A 20958-nucleotide genomic window follows, 5' to 3' on the forward strand; every position below is an offset into this window, starting at 1 on the left:
TAGAAAAAGGTATTTAAATTAACGAAAGTAATCCCACTTGACATTTTGGATAACAATTACCATGCTTTCCAATTATCATTATTGCTCATTTTCCTTTCCAGAGAATTCAAAGCGCTGGACTTATTTTCTCAACCTCAAGTTCCATAGTATGGTAGGTACGATATTCCAAGTCTGTTTTGAACCTATACTTACAGACTTTATTTATGTTAAGAATGGATCCTTTGAAAAACATGCCAGCTTTAAGGAAACAGGCATAATTTTGTTTTAAAGCGTATTTTTTTTCTTCTTGTGATTATCAAAACCTTTTTTAATTTATTTTTTTATTTCATTAGCAATGCAGTATCGAAGTAACATTGAATGCTTTACTACAAGCAACACATCAGTCATATTTAGTTACATTGGACAAGAACAATTTGGACAAGAAATATTTCAGTTCAACTCAAACACTTCTAACAGCATCTGATTTCTTTTCATACTGATACATATTAACCCAGAATACAGATTTGTAAAACTACCTAACTGCAGATCATGCAACACTAAAAGCAGAGATGGCTAAACTAAAAGTGACATTCTTCAGTCAGTACTATTTATTGAAGCCCTCTTCAGGGCTTCAGTCAGTACTATTTATTGAAGCCCTCTTCACTCCTCAGCTAGAATCTCTCATTCACCTCTTCTCTTACAGTAGAAGTAAGATTATCTCACTTATGTAATGTAAAATGTAACAATTTGGCTTAAAAAAAAAAAAAAAGCTCATGATAAACTCACTTATAACTTGAGATTGTGGATAATTCTACAATTACTTTTTTCATTCAAAGAAAAAACATGCCCAAAGTTGTTTTATGTACTGTAGTTTCCATACGTCATGCCATTCAGCAAAGACTGTCCAAAAAGGAAATACATGGTCTTTATATAAGCCAAACACATTCAACACACCAAAGACCATCATGGTGCCTCACACTCCTCTCCCTTCACTTGAAAAAAAAGGAAGAAAATACGGCTTGGTAAAAACATCTATGACATAGTGGAAAAAGAACGTAAAGAGATCTTTGAACACTTTCAGCAACAGCCAGTGCTAAAGAACATAGAGAAATTTGGAGTTAATCATTTGAAGACAATACTCCAAAATATGAAAGTTCTTATAAAAGAGTTTGATGTTGGAAAAGGACTACAGGGCCTGGCATGGGTCAGGCAATCAGAATGCACAGGAGGACTCAAGTGCCATGCTATGCGAAGCACTGCTTAGGGTCTGAACGCACAGTATATACTATAAAAATACTATCATTCCCAGATCAGAACTTTCAGAAAACTCACTTTTGAGTGCAAAAAAATTGATCAGCAGCTCATTTACTGCTCTCCTCAAAACACGCCCCTTAAATAGTGGGAGTCAAAGACTTTTGGAGGGATGGAAACAGCAGAGAATAGTACTGTTATTCATAACAAATTGTATGTACTATGCGAAGAATAACAATTTTATTCCAAGTGAGTATAAACAACTTTTTGACTATTTTCTGCCACATGAGAATCATGTTCTGGTCTTCAAGAACTGTAATCTTTAAACTCATCTGCTATAAGTTGTGTGTGTATTTGTTTACAAGGACTAATGCTTCCTATGTACAGAAAGCCTTAGACAATATACCAAAAAAATTGACTGATGTCTTCTGTATTAGAAAATGGAAAATTTATCCATTTTTTAGCAAATGTCAAATCATCGGCTATTGTTTTTAAGATTAATAAAACATATAATGGCTTCTAGGTAGCCTCTAAATAAAGATTACTATGAATGGAGAAATGATTTACCAATAGTCACTACAATGAGATTTCTTTAAAGGTTACAATCATCAGTTATTTAACTGAAACACTGCTGAGAATGCCTGGTCATTTCTTGAATAATGCATACTGTTCATTGTAGATTTGATCTGTATTATAACAATACAGATATTTCTAAAATAAAGGAGAAAACTATCTATCTGTTACTTTCCAATTGCTCAAGATATTTCCACGAAGTAATTGACTTTGAAAATATTATATGGAGTTACCTAAGTGTTCATTTGCAAGCACAACTTGTAGTGATCGCTACACAATACGCATAAGAAAACAAACTCATCAGCCTTTACAGACTTTTAAGAAAAGCTGTGATAAATACAGGGCAGAGTAAGGGATCTTCCATTTGAAATTATTAAATTGCTGTACAGTATTTGGGGAGAAATTTAAAACTAAGCTTTGAAATTTAATTATTAACACAAGCAGACCAGCACATTTGAGGGAAGAGAGAGGAAAAAAAAAAAGCAGTTGCCTACACAACCTAAATACCTATCACATAATTTTCCAAATACCTTTAAGTCTATTCAGGAGATCGCTTGGGCATGCACAAATATAATGTCTAGTGTTTTATTGTAGGATTATCAACCATACTTCATGTGAAGCTGCAAGCTATTTATGTGAGCTTGTTTATCCATATGAACTTCTTCAAGGGCAGCAAAAAGCAACTTTAATAAATGAAAAGGAATTTCTTTTGAAGTAATTTCATGAATGTTTGATTGGAATGTGTTAACAAGTTTCTATGTAAGGAGATCTAGTGAAGTAATAAAATATACCTGCACTATACAGTTAAACCTGCTTATGGGGAATTGTACAATGAAACACTGTTTCATCAAGCATTATTTTGATATACTGACACATAAATAATACAATCCTACTCAGTATAAAGCTAAGTACTCAAACAAGGAAGAAAAAAAAAAAGGAGAAAGGGAAAAAAGAAAAAGCAAAAATCCTTCCTCAGCTCCTCCATGCCCCTTACGCCCGTAGGAGTAGGAACTATATCACTAGATGGGCAGAGGAGCAGGAATATTATATCAATTAAAGTGAAAAGACATTAAATGTTTATCTATCTTTTTTATAGGAAGAAACATGTTAATCTAGGCAAAACTATTTATGTTATCTAATGCGGTTTTGTTCTCCCTTAAAATTCCTTTCTTCATTAGAATCTTCACAGAAAAAGGAAGCTTCAGTATTCAGGTATATATTCCACAAGAGGATAATGAAAAACAGATCCCAGATACTCTGAAAACATACACAGATATCTGCAGAGATCAGACTTCCTGTAATACAGGACAGCTTGTAGAAGCACTGTATGTCTGTTAGTTACAGGAATTTGGGGAAGAATTATTTATTTTAACAGACAGATCAACAGACAGATCATAGATCATACAGCTGAGTCCACTTTACATCCACCTTGAAAAACTGTTTAGTTGCCTGAGAATAAACTCTGAACCTGAAAAAAATGGGTAACATTTGCATATTATATCAGAAGCCTGATAAACCATGTTATACTTATGCTCTGTATGATGTAATTATCACCTTTTTTTTTTCCTCCATGAAAATTATGTATGATGTGGCAGATAATATAAATGAAATTTATGAAATGACGCAAATATATCCAGCTACTAAATCATCAGCCCGAAAGTCCCTTGGTTTTTTCCTTCCATGTCTATCTCCATCCACTGAAAATTATAACTTTCCTTAACTAATATTGTTTCCATATATGGAAGAGCAAGTAAAAGCCCTTTGCACCATCAATACCAGTAACCATTCATCGACGGTTGTAGGCTGATAAATAAGATTCTATTATCCCCCTCCTCCCTCCAACCTTAAAGGTGGCTTTTTCTTTTGCCTCATGCTATATTCAATCTATCTATTTTAGTGTAGATTAAGAGCTTAAGATTCATAACATGTGGAAAAAAAAAAATAAAATATGAAGAGCTAAATTCTCATATGCCTCTTCCCAAAATAAGTTTCCTCTAAACTATGAGATCAGATCAGAGGCTAAAATAAGACAGGGTAGTTTTTCAGTGCTGTCAAAGCCAGGACAACCACAATTCCCAGGTTTTGGTAACTTTGATTTGTGTTAATGAACTTGCTCCCTAATTTAAAAGACAGCAGGATCACATTCATCTATGTAAGTAGCATAAGTAAAAAATTACAAAAAAACATCCAGTTTAGACAAGTCTTTGGAAACACTATTTAGAACTACTGGCTTAGGATTATTTAGCCACTAAAATAACCGATTCCTCTATTACTTGACTTTTGTGGCAACTCATGTCTAAAACATTGATTTTGCTGCCCAACTGCTTGTTTGAGTGTGAAAAGAGTGTTTAATATTGAAAACAGTCTATTTTGGCTGAAATGTTGATAGACGCCTACTGGCTCAGAAGTCAAAATAATTTCTATACATGTTACAAAAGGATAAATGAAATCCTACTCTCTAACCTGAAGATTTAAATATTTGGATGTGCTGCTCTCCATCTTCAGAAATACATGATTCTACCTTTAAGGTTTAGGCAGAGAATGAAGAGATTGCATCCTTATTCCGAAGGAATAATGCCATGCTCCTCTTAAGTGCATCCTTATATAAGATCCTAAACAATGCAATACCATAATTGCTAAATAACTTTAAACAATTTACTCTCTGTCACCCAGCGTACAGCTGTAACAGGTACAGCAATTAGTTCGTTATTAAAAAAAAAATAAATAAGAGGTTTATTTCACCTTCACATGCTGTCTTTCTCATGCAGACCTCAGATTTCCACATTTGTATCCCTTTAAAGGATTTGATATGCAGGGAAAGAAGAAAGGATGATGGTAAAAATTTCAACTTAGAGGTTACTAAAGGCTGCCATATTCAATACTACACAACATATTTACTCCATACCTTTTACTGATGTATTAGGTGGAGGTCCTTCCATTCTCAAGTTCCATGGAGGATCGCCTTGATTAGCAAAGTCCCGCATTTTCAGATAGCTAATTGTAAGTCGGATGATGGATGCCTTGTCAAGCTGGCTGGTAATGGCTGCAGGCAGTGGCAACAACTTTGCCAACTCATAGAATTCAAAATTCTCCTTTCCCCGGCGAGAGCGAGCAGCATCTCTGGACTTTTCCTTCCTCAGAGCTTGTAAACTGGAAGAAAATAAACACAGCAGGACATTCATCAATATTAGCATTCTGTCACATTTAACCTATGTGCTTTTTCACTAATGGTCTTCTATCCAAATTACCACATTTTCAAAATGTTGTTGTGTATGGATGTACAGACCTTAGGATATATTTAATGGTACTCCAGTCTTTGAATGATTAAAACTGATGATAATCTTTGAGCTTCAGTGGTAGCCAACATATTAAGTAACTACTCTTAGCTCATTTCAGCCACTTTCTTCTTAGCCTGCCCTTCCTTTTTCTGCTGCAAGCTGAAAGGAAAGATTCCCAAGAACGCTGTGTACATGTGGGGTTTATCTGCATAAATGCCATCACTTCTCCTAACCCACTTTTGTCTGAATTTGTGCCAAATTGTGACTCTTAGGAAAAGGAAGTTAGAAGCAGATCACTGAAGTGTGTGCCACTTCTGACAGGGGTTGCAGTGCAGCCAAGATGACCAAACAGGTTCTGAGCCACAGAAGTTTAAGTCTGGCATAATAACTTCTTGGGTTTCATGAAGCTGGTCTTTATGAGTTGAGTCCACCTGCCCTTGCTGTGGAAACAGTAACCTTTGTCAGAAGCGTGAGCAAGCAGTTAATACTGTTACGTGCTTCACATTTCTGATCGTAACTCACTAATACATCCATGTCAGACTGACAACTTTTTGGTCAGCAAGGACGTTTTGCTTCCCACTGAGCAGATGGAAATCCAAAGACGTTCATTTAGTCCTGTTGCATCACTGTATCACTTACTGCGACCCATATGCAACACCTAAAGGTAACTCAGATTTTACTCCTGGGCTATTTGTTTAATTGGTGTAAAACTGTTGAATGCCACTGGGGTCTTCTCCTGACCTTTCTCTGAAATTCAAAGGAAACTCAAGTTTCAGTTGGATTAATTTTTTTTAATGGTTTGGGGCAGAAACGTACAGTACGCTTCCCAAAAGATTAGGAGTCAATGCGTAGATACTACAAAGAACAGATATTGCCTCTTTGTTTTAATGAGAGGTTTAAACATTCTTTTTTTATTTTTTTATTTCTTAATCGAGTCAGAGCAGAGTGTTCGCCTCAGGATATGATAACCTTGTCCATACTTCTGCCTTGACACATAGAGGTTGGTGCTGATGCTGGGGTTGGTGTCTGCCAAGCACTGCATAAGGTGAGTAGAAACTGTTCTTGTCCCTCACAAAGACTCTTACCTTTCCTTTGCTTCATTTATTTATTTATTTAATGAAGCTACAACCACAATTCCATTAACTAGTAATTGGCTTACAACAGAGCTAGAACTCAACCAGTATATAATGGAACAGCAAATACTTCCCCCTCAAGCTTCCACAGCTCTTCCTGAAACTCTGGATTTTATCATAATGGCCAGATCTACAAAAGCTCTCTGGCATACGAAGTAGATCAGTAGCATTCAGACACACAAATATACTACCATGATTCCGAGACCTCTATGTACGTATCTTTCTAATTTGGAAATAATTTAAAGGTTTTCTTATTTTAATATTCTTAACCGCCTGCATTTTCATGGCTGCCACCTCAGACTTGACAGAGCAGATCAGCTGGGCTCTTAAAACACAAATGAAATCCCTCCATCACCCTTCCCTGAGAATGCCTAACAAATTATATTCCCTACATACTTCTACACTAATAGAAATTATATTTAAAAAGCCTGGCTAAGAAATAGGGATGGTGAGGTAAAGATACAGAAGGAAACAGCATGCCCTTACCCACAGGATATACCATCCTACTGAATCCCACTCTGAAGTACATACTTGTCTTTACGAACTCTATATAGACCACTAGCAGGCAGATTTGTAAGTTATATTTTAGGAGAAAAATACCTGAAAAATAAGATTTCACAACGCGCGTTGCAGATGCATCTCTGTCCAATTTCAAATTTAAAATATCTACCATCACAGATGTGTAAAATCCCTCAAAAGGTCCATTAGCCAATAGAAGTATTTTATGTACATACAGACACTTGAAAGCTACACCTCTGTGAGATGTGAACTGTCAAATTAATTTCAGTGAAGTAAGATACCCTATACAATTTAAACACCCAAAACAGTAACATAAGGGAAAGACAGGCAAGTGCCTCTGCCCAATTGCTTGCAAGTTAAAGCTCATTTTTATGGCACAGGGGATGGCCTTTACTACTTGTCACCACACTTTTTTTCTCCAGAACCCAAGCCTGAGGACCTCATATCCCCTAATCCAGTTTCAGAAATCCAGAAGATCTGAGATTCTAGATCTAATCTGAAAGTCTGCACCAAGAGGTTCACACCTTCTTTCCAATGCACTTAACTCTACCCCTATGCAAGAAAGAAAAAAAAAAAAAAAAAAAGGTTAGAAATTGACTGGTGATAGAATATTCCTTAGCAACATCAAAGACTGAATCTGCAGTTTACAAAGTCCTGTATAGGGTTCAGGAGATTGCTGATACTGAGTAATACACTGCAATGTAAACTTACATGATGCATTAATGGATCACTAAAAGTGTGCAGTGGAAGTCAGTTAAACTAAAAAGTAAGTCTACCTCTGTCAGTAAACATCACCCTTTGAAAGCCAAACATATATTAAAAAAAATAAAAAAATAAAAAAATCCCAAATTACAAGGGTTGGGGATCTGATATAACAGACATATAAAAGAAACTTCTGAAAAACAGAATTATAAATAACATGTTTTTTCCTCCTAGCCATTTGGTATATTGTCATTTGTGGGAGCTTCACCATGTGACTCAAGTCAAAGATTTTGTAACTTGTAGCACTCTTCTCTTGGCATCAGTACATTAAGCTAAATTTAGGAACAGTGTCTGTCAAGATGTGCATGGAAGTCCTAATTCCTATTCTATATTAATTCCACTAAGGAAATAACTTGTAGTGTCGGACACTGCTGTTATTCTGGTACAATGCATCCTTAATTTGGGAGCAGTGATTTCCTCAGCAGGATGCAGGAATTCATTAAATATGGCCTAAACATCACTGTTAATCTTCTCTGGCACCTGTGATTCTGATAGGCAACATCAGCTTCATCATCAGATGCTCTTAACAGAGCAAAGTGCTGGCACTGGTAATCCGAAGAGGATGCTAGCAAAGAGGGGTGTGAAGCTCACAATAGAACACAACACAGGAGCAAAACTCCTCTTGGGTCTTGTCAGGTGACATTCAGATTAGAGGTGGTTCTTGGTCACATAAATGAATTTGCTAGAGTATCAAGTTGCAAAAACCCAGGAATACCAGCGTGCTATCCTGCTAATGAGAAAAATACAAGTGTGGGAAACTACACCCATGTTTATTAAATGAATTTCAAAAACATTCAGAAAGCACCATGACGGCAAGCATTGCACATTTAAGAGCTCTTACATGATAGAGAAGGTTCCCCAACAGACAAGCAAATCTACATATGCTATTCACTATACCAACAAGAAAGCAACAGTGGGAAATATACCCAGAAGTATATCACTCCCTCTTTGCCTTCTGTGGAGAGGGAGGTCAGATATTTGGATCAGTGCACATCATGGTACGATATCAAAGGATGTTGTCATCATATAATGGTGATACTTCATGCATTCCCTTAAGAACATATTCTCAAAAAATTTCCATATACAGAGTCCACTAAAGACTAAGAGGTTCTCAGCTCTTAGCTCCTGATAATTCTGAGGTGCAGAATCATATAAACCAGATATTTAATGGCTAGAAACCTAATGCTATTTTAGATAGCATGTTTGTAAATTATGTATTATTTTTCCTTTTAGGGCCTTTCCAGGTGGACTGATATAAAGGGGTTCTGGCTTTTACAGATGAAAGGGTACAATAAATACTACCATATAATTTTAAAATTATGTGCACAACATTTCTGAAGTAGATTTTCTATTGAAGACACAGCAGATGCAGAAGACATGATAATATGGTGTTGCATAAAAGTTTTATTGGTACTCATAACTCACTTGTGATTTCATTGTGCTTGTGGTCATTCCAAGCTTAACCTACTTCATATTTTATGTCACAACATTTAAGATATTTTATATTCATAAGCATATACATGCATCCATATCTGTGTGCACACCCAGAACCTCCACGTTTGACAGATCATCATCTGTCACTTTAAAGATGGAACAATCATAGCTCCTAATTTTTGCAGCGTATCATGGCAATCAAACATATTACAGCAGATCAATAGATGCGTTGATGTACATTAGCAAGGATTTTTTAGCATTATCAATACCTCACTTCCATGTCTCAGTTTGGGTGGTAAAAATCAGTAAAATAATTTAACTCCAAGAGTTTGCATTTTGAATGAAAACAGGAACAGTTGTGGTTAGAAATACATATTTCTGTCTGCAACTTCAAAATATAGCTTGGAAGCAGATATATTGCAGGCTTACCCACTTTTAGAAAGGCAGCTCACATTGCATTTCACCTACACTGTTCTCTTAAACCTAATGCAGGCAAGACCCACCAGGTCAGGCTTCTCAGAGATGTCAGTCTCCCCCTGCGCAGCCCCACAGACCTTAATCAGTGAGGTTTCATAGTACCTTCACTGTACTTGTTATAAACACAGATTGGACTGGGGGCAATGGCCATAAAACAAGGTTTGAGGAATAGACAGGCTGCTGATATAATGGCACCAGCCAACGGGCACCAGCTTGTCTGTAGTGTGCCATCATACCTTTTGCTCATTCTCCTTAACTACAAGCAGAGAAGTATGGCAAAGTCACAAAGGATGCACAGTATTTTTGATAGTTCTATGGAAATCCCCCCTGATTTCAGGAGAAACTTTATAAATGCAACAGTATAGCAGAACAGAGCACTTTTTCTTATAATATTAAACAGCATCGTACTTGTTAATCTAGCTGTTATCGACCACTAGTGAATTTCTTAAGCCTCTAACAACAATACGGATTAGTAGCAGCAAAACCAGATACAGTACAAAAATAACTCAACAATATCTAATAATGTTTATAACAAGCTTTGCAGAGAATGAAGTAATATGCATGTGTGTGTATTTTTATATTAGTCTAGTCTTTTAAATTCAAGGATCAAGAGGTCTACTATAAACATTATCCAACCCTCCGAAGGCCATAGTTACGGATGTTATATCCATTTCACAGAAAAGAAATCAGATATATGGAAAATATGTGCAATGTTAGAGCACACAATGAATATGTTTCAAAAAAATGGACTGGAGCTAAGTGATCCAACCCCGTCAATCCCCGGAAAGACACTTTCAATTACGTATGTCCTTCCATGTACACTCTTTTCCAACATAAATAGAAGAATGCTTACTTGCTATTGAGTTTAGTTGTAGTATTATGTAAGGAAATAAATTTATGCTGCTCCTGAGTCCACAGGTGTGAATTTGTGCAATTCTATAAGAGACACACTAGAAAGATCCTCCTATCTTGTTCTTACCTTATGTTAATATGACATGACACAGTATTGTCATACTTTGGATATTTTTATATTTAGATCAACTTTAGATCGCTTCCCCCTTTTTTAATAATCTATTTACATAATTTCTCTACTTCTACCAATGCAATGTAGTCCATGAGTATGACAATTTAACTAGTAATAATGTTCATACATTCTGATCTGTTACAGGAATCATCTATTACCTATTACCTCACTTCGCCACATGCTTGAGGAAAATCTTTTCTGGGGGCTTCAAGCTGACCAGTGCAAACAACACGCACAGCTAAACCCATTTATAACAATGGATACATAGAAAATCTCACTCTTAATGCCTGGGCAATTCATTAAGGTAATGTCCAACTACACCTATAGGTGGCCACCCATAGGCCTTGTTCTAGCCTATAAAAATCTGGTTTAATTTCACTGATCTCATGGGAAAATTACACTTAACTAGAAGTTCAAAGAATGGAATAGCATCAATATTGAAATGATCCAATTATTTGGAATATTTTTTATTTTGCTTTTATGCGACTCTTCTTATGCCTTAGTTTTTTTGGTTAACAGCAACATCTCAAAACCAGTGCTCAATCTGAGTGGATATCCAACTGCACGGCATTGCACATTTTCACACTAAAAAAAAGATTTAGACTGGGGAAAAGATGGAAAGATGGAGGAAGTAAAGCAGAGTAACCTGCACTACATACTTGCATATATTGCAGTTGAAAAGTCCAGTCTAGCAAGTCAAGCATCACCACTGGTGATGATACTGGTGAGGTCTAAAGCCTCTTATTGTCAAAGGGTTTTGGTACTGTTCTGTTTTTCTAAATGTTATGCTAGGGAGCTCAAAAATATGCATAAAATGGGATATTTTTTCAGTAGATACAAGTAAGTACAAAAGAATGAAGTGAGAGAGCTAAAATTCCTGTACACGTGAATCAAAAGAAGAAAAAAAAATCCTAACTTCCTAAAACTAACTCAAATAGTTCTGAAAAATTGATACCGAAAGTATGTTAATATATTTACCTTTAATTTTGCTATCTTTGGGGATTTTTTTCTTTTGAGACAACTTTTTGACTTGATGTTTTCTCTCTTTCTTTGCTTTTCTTTTTTTCTACAGTCCTATTTATAGACTTCCTTTTCACAGAGATTGCTTCTGAACTGAGAGTACAAGAACTTCAAGCCTAATAATAAATAGCCATACTGTTTAAAAGAAAAGTGTACTTTTGTGAGGGTAAAACCTCCAAAAAAGAGTTAAGGAGGAGAATCAAAAGCCACATTAAATTTTACCTTCTTCTTTCCTTTTTAAGCACATCTGAGAAGTGAGATGGCAGATTTTTATGGATTTATTCTACTTGTTTGCTTAGGAGACCCGAACATTTCTCAGTCTCACTATTTATCAATTAATCTAGCATGCAGCCTCAAAGGAAAAAGGTCGACCTGTATTAAAAATTCGTCCATCAAAAATTCATCAAAGACTTCAGCATTTTAACTTGTGAACCTTTGAACACCTGCATACTTGTCAGATCTGTAGTCATAGTTAACTAGAATCTATAGTTACTACAGTATCTATACTTGCTCTGACATGAGCTGCATGAGGACACTTTCAGGTTAAAGTGAAGGACATACATAACCTAGTGAGCCACATTGCTTCCTCAAATTGTTCTTTTCATCAGACCAGGCATATCTGACATCTAAGTTCAAAGTCTGTCAAATCAGACCCCTTCAATGAGCAAACACTTTTCAGGGGCATTCATTTTTGCCGGAATATCACTGTTCTTATGGGCAAAAGTTTGCCAAAAATGTAAATGAAACCATTATCTAACATTATCATCAACAGGAGAGTCCACAAAATGAAGCCATTTAATGCTGTCCATGAAAAAGTAATGTTTTTGGAAGAATTTCTTTAATGTGTGAAGAAAGCTGTATAGTACATGCTGGAAGTTAAAGCTGGAACCTTCAAGTTCAAGGTAAAAACTCTGCTGCTTAACTAATGCACTGCTCATAGCTGTCATCATTAATTTATGTTAGCCTCTGTAAACATCAAGAGTATAATAGGCCAATTTCACAACTAAATATAGATGCACATTTTGCCCTTATATAAATGGCAGATTGCTGCTGTAGATCATCACTGCAGCAACACGTCAGTAAAGATGCACTGTTTGATGGTCTGATGCTCACACAATATATAAAACCAGTTGTAATGGTTGTTTGGAAGCAAAGTGTAACATAGCAGCAAAATTTCATTTGTTCCACAAACTCAGGATATATTAAGCTTGGCTGACAAAGACTGTTTGATGTGCTAAATCAGTCTGACCTTCATTTTTGCTTTATATTTCTCATTTAACACATGAAATGACCATTATTTTTTCACTATACAGGAAAATATCATGGAACTGGTTCTATTAAAAAGCCTCTTTCCCTTGTAGACAGCAAAAAAATACATTTTCCCAAATGTGCTTTAACAATTATTGTAAAAATAATGTGCAACTTATGAAAAAAATAATACCTATATCAACAAGAACTTTTTATTATATCAGTGAGACTTGAGGTTGTTTTTTAGTTGTTGTTTGACAGAAGAGGTTTCTTTTATTTTATTTTCAATATGTAAACGGTTTCTGTATGCTTGAACTAATTGTTAAATTGAATGTTTTATCGCCAATAAACACCTTTGTGGCAACATTCAAATAACAGGATTTACTTCCAAAGTGAGTCATTAAAACATAATAATAGGAACTTGGCAGGTTTTAAGGATTACAAACTCACCATCCTACACAATCTTTTAAAAACTAATGTACACTTCGATTCAGCAACAATTAAGTGAGCTGTGATACACTAGTTCAAACCCAAACTCTACAAACAGAACACTAGTGTTTTGATCTTTTTTTCTGCCTATGTTGAACCAAGCAATTGCCAATCTCATGATAATAGAGAAACTGCAGTTTTATCAAGTGATTTTGCAGCACCCAACAAACAGCACTTTACCTTGGAGCAACTTGTACATTTCACACCTTAAATTTCTATTTACCAAATCAGCTAATCACTTCACAATTGAACTTCTCAGAACAAAAAATTATCAATTAAAGTGGTTGAAACTCCTGCAAATTATCATTTAGGAATGAAGTAATTGCTTTCATCAGGGCAGAAAAGCCCGCCAGAACAGAAATGTCACTTCAGATTAGTGTTCTCACTCCTGAAGCTATGGATGACACAGCTGATATAAGACTAAATGCCAAGACCAATCAATTGCTTTTGTGGCTCTGTTCTGAGCTGCTGTAAAAGGGGCCATTTTCTAGGATCTACTCTTCATTATAGTAAATGCTATCTCCTTGGTAACATAATTCCATTTCTCATAAATTCCGTCTGAGAGCATTGTCCTAACAATGGATGTTGGTGGAAAAGAATGCTGTTGGTTTAATGCAGAGAAATTAAGTGTGAACGGCTGTCAAAGTACTATAGTTTGCTTGTTCTTAAACATAAATTGAAGTCTTTACATTAAAAACAGAATACTTTGGCAGAAATGAATGTTCTGAACAAGTATAATATATTGCATTTGGAAGTGGTGTGTTTTTGATTGAGAGTTTAGACTTTTTTTCTGTATACCTATGTTCTATCTATAGTGGGCACACTCGTCCCTATCAGAGATTTGTCAGTTTAAGAGAGAATAGATAAACACTCCACTTATTTCACAGCAGTGCAGTTAGGAAATGTGAAACTGTGGAAGAAAACATGGTCTCATTATCATATGACATACTATTTGTTAGCAGACTCATCTGTGTATAAAAGCCTTCTTTGAACTGAGCCCTTACTGGAAATATCTGTATTTCAATTTGTATTGTTCAGCTTCCTAAAATACTAAGAATCTGAGTTATCGTCTCCAATTAAAAGGATATCTGAGAAGCTAATTTGGTGGAACAGCAGCAATTTCCTGCACTGCTCTGTTCATGACTGAAGTTTAGAAACAAATTCAAGATTACAGATTTTCATTCAAAACAGGATGAAAAGTATTCCTCCCTCAATGAGCATAAGCAATTCCAATTAACAACAACAAGAGTTATGTGACAGGAGAATATATTACTGAATATGTAAAGTAGTAATTTATTCAGCATTAAGATGAAAAGTGCAATTTTGCTGTAGTATTTCTATGGGTAACCAAACAAACAGCACAGGTTCGCTGTTACTAGCTTGTGACTATAGCCCTAAATGTTGGCAATCTCAGAAACATATGAAAACCAGCACCCATTATGTGACGTGGGGAAAACATAGAGGACAAGAGAGATGTAATGCCACTGCATGTCACATCTACCTGCTTGAACTAAACATAGTAGTTTAAATTTCAAAGCCAATAGCTTCAGTCCCAGTTCTCCAAATATACCATCTTGTATACCATATTAAATATGCTATATAGCACATTGCAGTTTGAATACGAGCTTTACACTTTGGGCTAAGTAGCAGTTACTACATAAATAAATCACTCTGAAATGAACAAACAGAATCCAAATTTCTTATTATACCTCTTTTGTGAGTGTTGTATTTACGAAGGAACACTTCAGATGAGGGGTTTTTGATGTGGTTCTGAATTAATATTTTAAAGAGTGAGTAAACAGCCGTGATTTTCCTCACCTATGTCAGAGCTATTGCAGAAATTTTTGCTGGAATGTTTCTATCAGCTACAGGCATTATTTTCCACAACATTTCTGGCATAAACAGCTACACAGTTTAAAAAAAAAAAAAATTAAAAAAAAAAATTATTTTTCTTTTAAAGCTGTGTCTGCACAAGGTAGTTTATCTATACCATGAAGTTTACTACTGCCAAAAGGCCTAAGAGCAAAATGTTGCATTCAGACATCCCATGTTTGCTCTTTAGAGATGACCTAAATAGGGATTTTGTTAGAGTTGGCTGTGCTCTTTATAACTATCCAATCCAATTTAGTTCCCAGAGCCAGGAAAAAAAGGCAAGAATTCCAACCTTTCTCCTTCACCGCTGCCACATAAATAATCTCTTGGTGGTGTGTTCTCAATTACTGTAGTACCAAGGCCCATTCTGAAAAAAATAACGTGCTTTATCTTCCTGCCTACTCTGACAATTATCATCCTCATCATCTCCTATTCTCTCCTTCCCATCTAAAAGTTATACTTACAATGATGGATCTATGCTGAACATAAGCAAGTTGTAGTTTCAAGCCCTACCAATGGGAGTCTTTACAAGACCTTTTGTAAAGAAGCATTGAAGGAATACAGGATATACTGGCACTGCAGTCCAAAGGAGCTACTGCAATTTATAGAGACACAACTGAGCTGTCTTAAAACTGACAACAATATAACTTCATAGGACAGAAAATGAGCTACATGACCAATGTCAGCCCTAAGCTCTGCATTTTTTTTTTGCTGCCCGTGATAAAACCTGTACTGATAGAGGTCATTCTGTCATTGATACTCGAGCTACCTAGTTTAAAAAATACCTCTAGCACATCTTTAAAAAAAGAAAAAAAAAAAACCCAAAAAGCAACAACAACAAAAAAGGAACAACCAGTACAGGTGGTGGAGTTGGTACACCTACTGAATGCTCGAAACCAAGCAGTGCATGCAAAATTTTTCTTTTGCCATTTTAGGAAGACCCTGCTGCCTCTTCGAGTCTCTAGAAGCTCACTGATGGATTTATGAAAGCTCAATTCTATAGAAGCATAAGCTCCACTCTCCAAGGTCCAGCATTAGCTGTTGAACTGTTGCCTCAGTAGTGTATGAAAGAGTGGCAAGGCCTTTCAAGCCTCCTGGGTTGAACCCTGAGCAGTTTAGTGTAAACCAATTTCGGTACAGCACAAGACAGCGAGGTTTTCACAGGCAGGTGTCATTCTTTTATATGAAATATAAATAACTTTTATTACTGCTTACATATTCTAGGACAGGCTACAATCTCCACTGACTTCCTTTGCAGAGGGACTACACTAACTTTCTACTTAGCCCTTTGGCACAAGTGGCAACTCTGCAACCGTCATGGAAACACTGCCGAAGGGCAGAAGAAGTTGGGAAAAAAAGAAGTCTAGCCAGAAAACAATAATTCATCAAACACAATAAAATGTCCAATTTTTAGGCTACCTGTTTTTTCAAGGCTAAAGTAATGTCTGAGATATCACAGATAGTGTTACAGCACTATATGAAGTTTTAAGAAACAAAAACAGACGAGTGCATAGGTTTGGACACAAAAAATGACTTCATGAAAAAAAAAAAACCCAAACCCAAAACCATACACAAACCCCTATCATTCTTCCATAGATCGATATTAACATGTGTTTTCTAAGGCTGGGTTTCTATCTATTACCTGTTTCTTGGAGGAATTCGGCTACGGTTACATGTCCTTACTTTCTAAGGAACATAAAAGACTTGCCAAATACTGCAAATCTTACCATCAGTTTAGCAAGAGGGAACCCTTTCCGAGACTTTAAGCAGAATGGCAAGGCAACCCTATGTATGTGTTTCTACTGGCACCCAAAACTAGCACTATAGTTTACAGGTTAGTAAAAAAAGCCTCACGAAGCAAAATATGACCATGCACAGTGTTCCACAAGTCTCTCCTCAACTCTAATGACAAACTTTCAGGTTTTACTAATCTTAAATAGATGACTTAGAACAAAGGACATCTCGCAGATTCAGACTAAATAATTTATGTCCTTAAAATAACTTCTTCAGATGGTATAAAATACATTAACAAGCCCCAGAAACCTAAGAAACCCACAAAAAATCCATACTGCCCCCTTTCTCTCATTCCATCTTTCATTCCATTCATAATAAATGAATAAAGAAAACCTACATAACAGTTAAAGAGCTTAATCCCCAAAACAATCAATGTTATACTTAACATTTTATTAAAAAAAAAAAATCCCACTTACTGCATCATCCTGTTTCAGTACATTATAGTAGCACTGTGTAAGTGTAACAGGTTGATAATTCATTCTACTTATAGTCTGTTACAACCTTAAGAAACAACCTTTCAGTTGAAATTTTTCATGCTGGTTCTCAGCTGACCCCCAAAATGAAATTTTATGTGCACATACATAAAAATTCATGGAACTATTTTTTAGTTATGTTTAAGACTGTGTGGATTTTAGGTGCTTAACACAAAGACTTACAGGTCATATGAAAAAGAGATGATACTGTCAGCAGTTTTGACACAGTGGAATAAAAATGAAACCCACATTGATTGCAGAAGGAAGAGCTTCCTCCTCGTTCTATTTACAGATATCACTACTGGCCACACACATCAGGCTCATTGTTTCCTGAAATGCCAAGAAAAGCCTACTGTCAGAGGTTATGCACTCAACCCAGACCATGAAATGCCTCACACAGTGGCGGTAATTGCTGTGCTAGAGGTATGTCCCTACATACTTTAGTTTTCAGGCACTTGTAGTAGATCTGAGACCTAATTTCTAAATAAAGTTTTCAGGTTTGGTTTAGCCAAAACCAATTCTCCTCAGAAACCAGTTTTATTAGTCAGAGAAGACCTGATACTAAAAGCATTTTCTGTCCACAGTAGTGATACGCTAAAACCTTTCCTTGAAACACGTGCATAATCAATTACAACCCTAAAATTGCAAAAAAACAACACTTAACCAAAAGCTTCGGAGTTTTAATAGTTGAGACATAAATCTTATGTCCTAAGCGATGCTTACCTTCTTCAGGTAAGGTAAGCAAACAAGAGTAGCAATATCCTAAATCCATCAAACTGCATATATTGAAGATATTAAAATTATCAGTGTTCTGAAATACAGCTCAACAGGATACACCTCCACCACGTAGTAAAGCTCCTTGAAAAAACACTTCCTCAGAAAGGGGCAACCAGACACAGAACTCAAGAAATACAAGTGACAACAAATAACAAAAAAAGCAAAATCCATAGTTAAAGTCCCCTTCTGAAAAGCTCCTTGCCTTGTGTAGCCTATTAATTAGTCAGCAGGTAAAGCACCTTCCTGCTCACAGGTCTAGATCAGAAAGGAACATTATTATTATTATCTAGGAACTATATTCATCATAAGGCAGGCCACATATAACATTACCCAGTAATCATGGTTTCTTCTGTAAAAGTATCAATCCTAATCCGGAAACTCCAAGTAGTAAAGAATTTCCACTGCTAAGCAGCTGCAATGTTTAAATTAGCCTCACCATTAACATTTTGTGTTTTATTTCCAGTTTCAACTTTGCTGAATTCAGCTTTCAGTCACTGACTCTTACAATTCCTTTGTCCACTAAACAAAAGAAATTCCAAATATCTGCTATCTTCTTCCTGTCTATGTAATTACAAGCCATGCTCAAGCCACCCTTTTAGCCTTCCCGTGGACAAGACACTTGATTGACTAAAGAAACTCATCATTGTATGTTTTCCAGTCTTCATTTTAGCAGTCTTTTTTTTTTTCCCCGGACAAAAACCAAAAAAAATTCAACACTGTACCTAATAACAATCTTCAGTAGGTAACATAATTTTCAGTATTTCAATATTGATGTTTTTCAATATAGTCAGTATTTCAATATATTGATATATTGACATATTTAAAGATTATTTTAGTCAATATCTGAAATAGCATTATATTGAGCTACAGTGCTCTGCTACTCGTAAGAAAATTTAAGTCTTTCAATTTGGAGTTCACAGGAGAAAGGCAATAAGATATAACTATGAACTACAACATCAATTCTGTTTCTTCCTGCATGTTATTCCTGGCCAGTGACGATATTTATGTTTCAGAAATAGAAACAGATCTGATACGTTCCATAGGTTACAGAATATGTAAAATGAGAAAAAAAAACATTAATTCATTAATGCCAGAAACCAACATATTTTCTCAGATATAATCTCTGTAGAATTATCTCAGTCTAATCTGGACAGCTTCTCTGTAATAATTCCTTCATTTTATATCCGAGGGGTGAAGTAATTACTTGCTCTGAAGACAAGCAGGCAAGAGTTTCTTTTACACCATCTCAGAATTTTTGGTGTAAAATGGCAAAACTCAGAGACAAGCAGAAACATTCTTGTTTCTCAGCACAACATATACATTTAATTTTTTTCTGTTTTCCAAATGAACTGAAATTCCTCAGAAAGACTCCCATGTTTCCCAGCATGGGCTACTTGGATCGACCGGACTGTCACCTGTTCAGAACAGTTCCATGAGCCATAGTAATAACAGCAAATGAAAGAAACACAGAGAGACAGACCAAGAGACAGACTGAGAGACAGAAAGCAAGAAAGAACGAACGAAAAAAAGAAGAAGCAAGAAAGATGAAGGCAACTTTATCCCCCCCCGCCCCCCTTCAGCCACAGTATGATGCTTTAAAATTATTCCATTTTTAAACTTATCTGATTTGGACCAGCATTTCTTCTCCTAACCTTCTGGCAACCTTACCTAGTGCTCTGACCACTACAGCGTCATAAGGCTGACCTGTGAAAGTGAACAGGTATGGAGACTATTTAAGAGCACCAGTGTGAATCACTGAGAGCAAACAACAAATTTGTCATAGATGAGCTGGTGGCAGAATATTATAATTCCTAAAAGGCTGCTGAAACCGTTCAGATTGCTGTTAGCGATCAAACCAGTGCTGTTGCTCAACATGGACAGTATGCCCAGGCCTCAAAATCCATCAGTAATGGTGTTGCTCATGTTCTCCATTTCAAGTCATTTCCCAAATACTGGATTTTTAGTATACCCGGACACATACCCTAAATGACCCTCTGTCATAAAATGTTTCTGTGACCATGGTTTTCATAATGAATTCTTGAGATACTCCTCAAAAGCTATTCACACATATGTTCAAAATATATAGAACAACTAAGGTGGGATTTTCAAAACAACACAATGCTGGCATGATCATGCTCCTAGTGAAAAGATGCCCTGGAAGCTGTGTTTGAAAATACCACCTTACTCTATGTAAAACCTGTCATCACTGGGATAACCTTAGCCAGGTAAACCAAAAATACTTTGGAGTCAAGAGGAAATAAAATGAATACAAACCCATAAACACCATATGTTAATCTTGAATTTATCTGCCAATAGATCTACAAGCTCATCAGAAGGGGAAAGAGGTGCAATGACTGCTAGTAATAGATGCTGACTGATGCTTAAAACTAGCAATTGTATTAGGTCTGTGGGTGGGGGGCTAGCTACAGAAAAGAAAGAGGAAAAGAAAGAACCATCACAAAGAGCTATTATACCTGACAGGCTCTACACAAGACAGATGAAATGTGAGCTTCAGTATTCAAAATAGAAAGGATACAATCAAATGTCTGGTTAACTTACAGGAAATAGTTCCAGAGACAATTTTATACTAACTACAGTGATTTGAGCAATTTTTAAAAATAATACCAGCCAATTTCTCTCCATTATACTCTGGCAGAAAATAAAACATTTTTCTTTTAAATGATTGCCTCTGGTTTTGCTAAATCATGCAGCCTGTCAACATGTGGTCACCAGTTTTACATGATCTTTCTGCCTCTCTGGAAAAGAATGAATTTTCAGCTTGATCCATGACATAAATACATAGTCTGGCCCCAGTTAAAGTTGTTGCTATTACTACAAAAAAGACAGGTAAGCAA

The 20958-nt window shown here is 36.0% G+C and overlaps 1 protein-coding gene across 5 annotated transcripts in view; it reads right to left on the minus strand.

Annotated features, from left to right (window-relative positions):
* The window catches only part of NPAS3 (neuronal PAS domain protein 3), a 614400-nt gene that overhangs the window by 428343 nt on the left and 165099 nt on the right, over positions 1-20958 (minus strand). For all 5 annotated transcript variants that reach the window (XM_030482079.1, XM_030482081.1, XM_030482076.1 and 2 more), the window contains one exon: positions 4709-4953. In XM_030482079.1, coding sequence (XP_030337939.1) covers positions 4709-4953 — 245 coding nt within the window. The remainder of the gene's footprint in view (positions 1-4708; positions 4954-20958) is intronic.

This window comes from Strigops habroptila, chromosome 4 (assembly GCF_004027225.2).
Source record: "Strigops habroptila isolate Jane chromosome 4, bStrHab1.2.pri, whole genome shotgun sequence".
NCBI lineage: Eukaryota > Metazoa > Chordata > Aves > Psittaciformes > Psittacidae > Strigops > Strigops habroptila.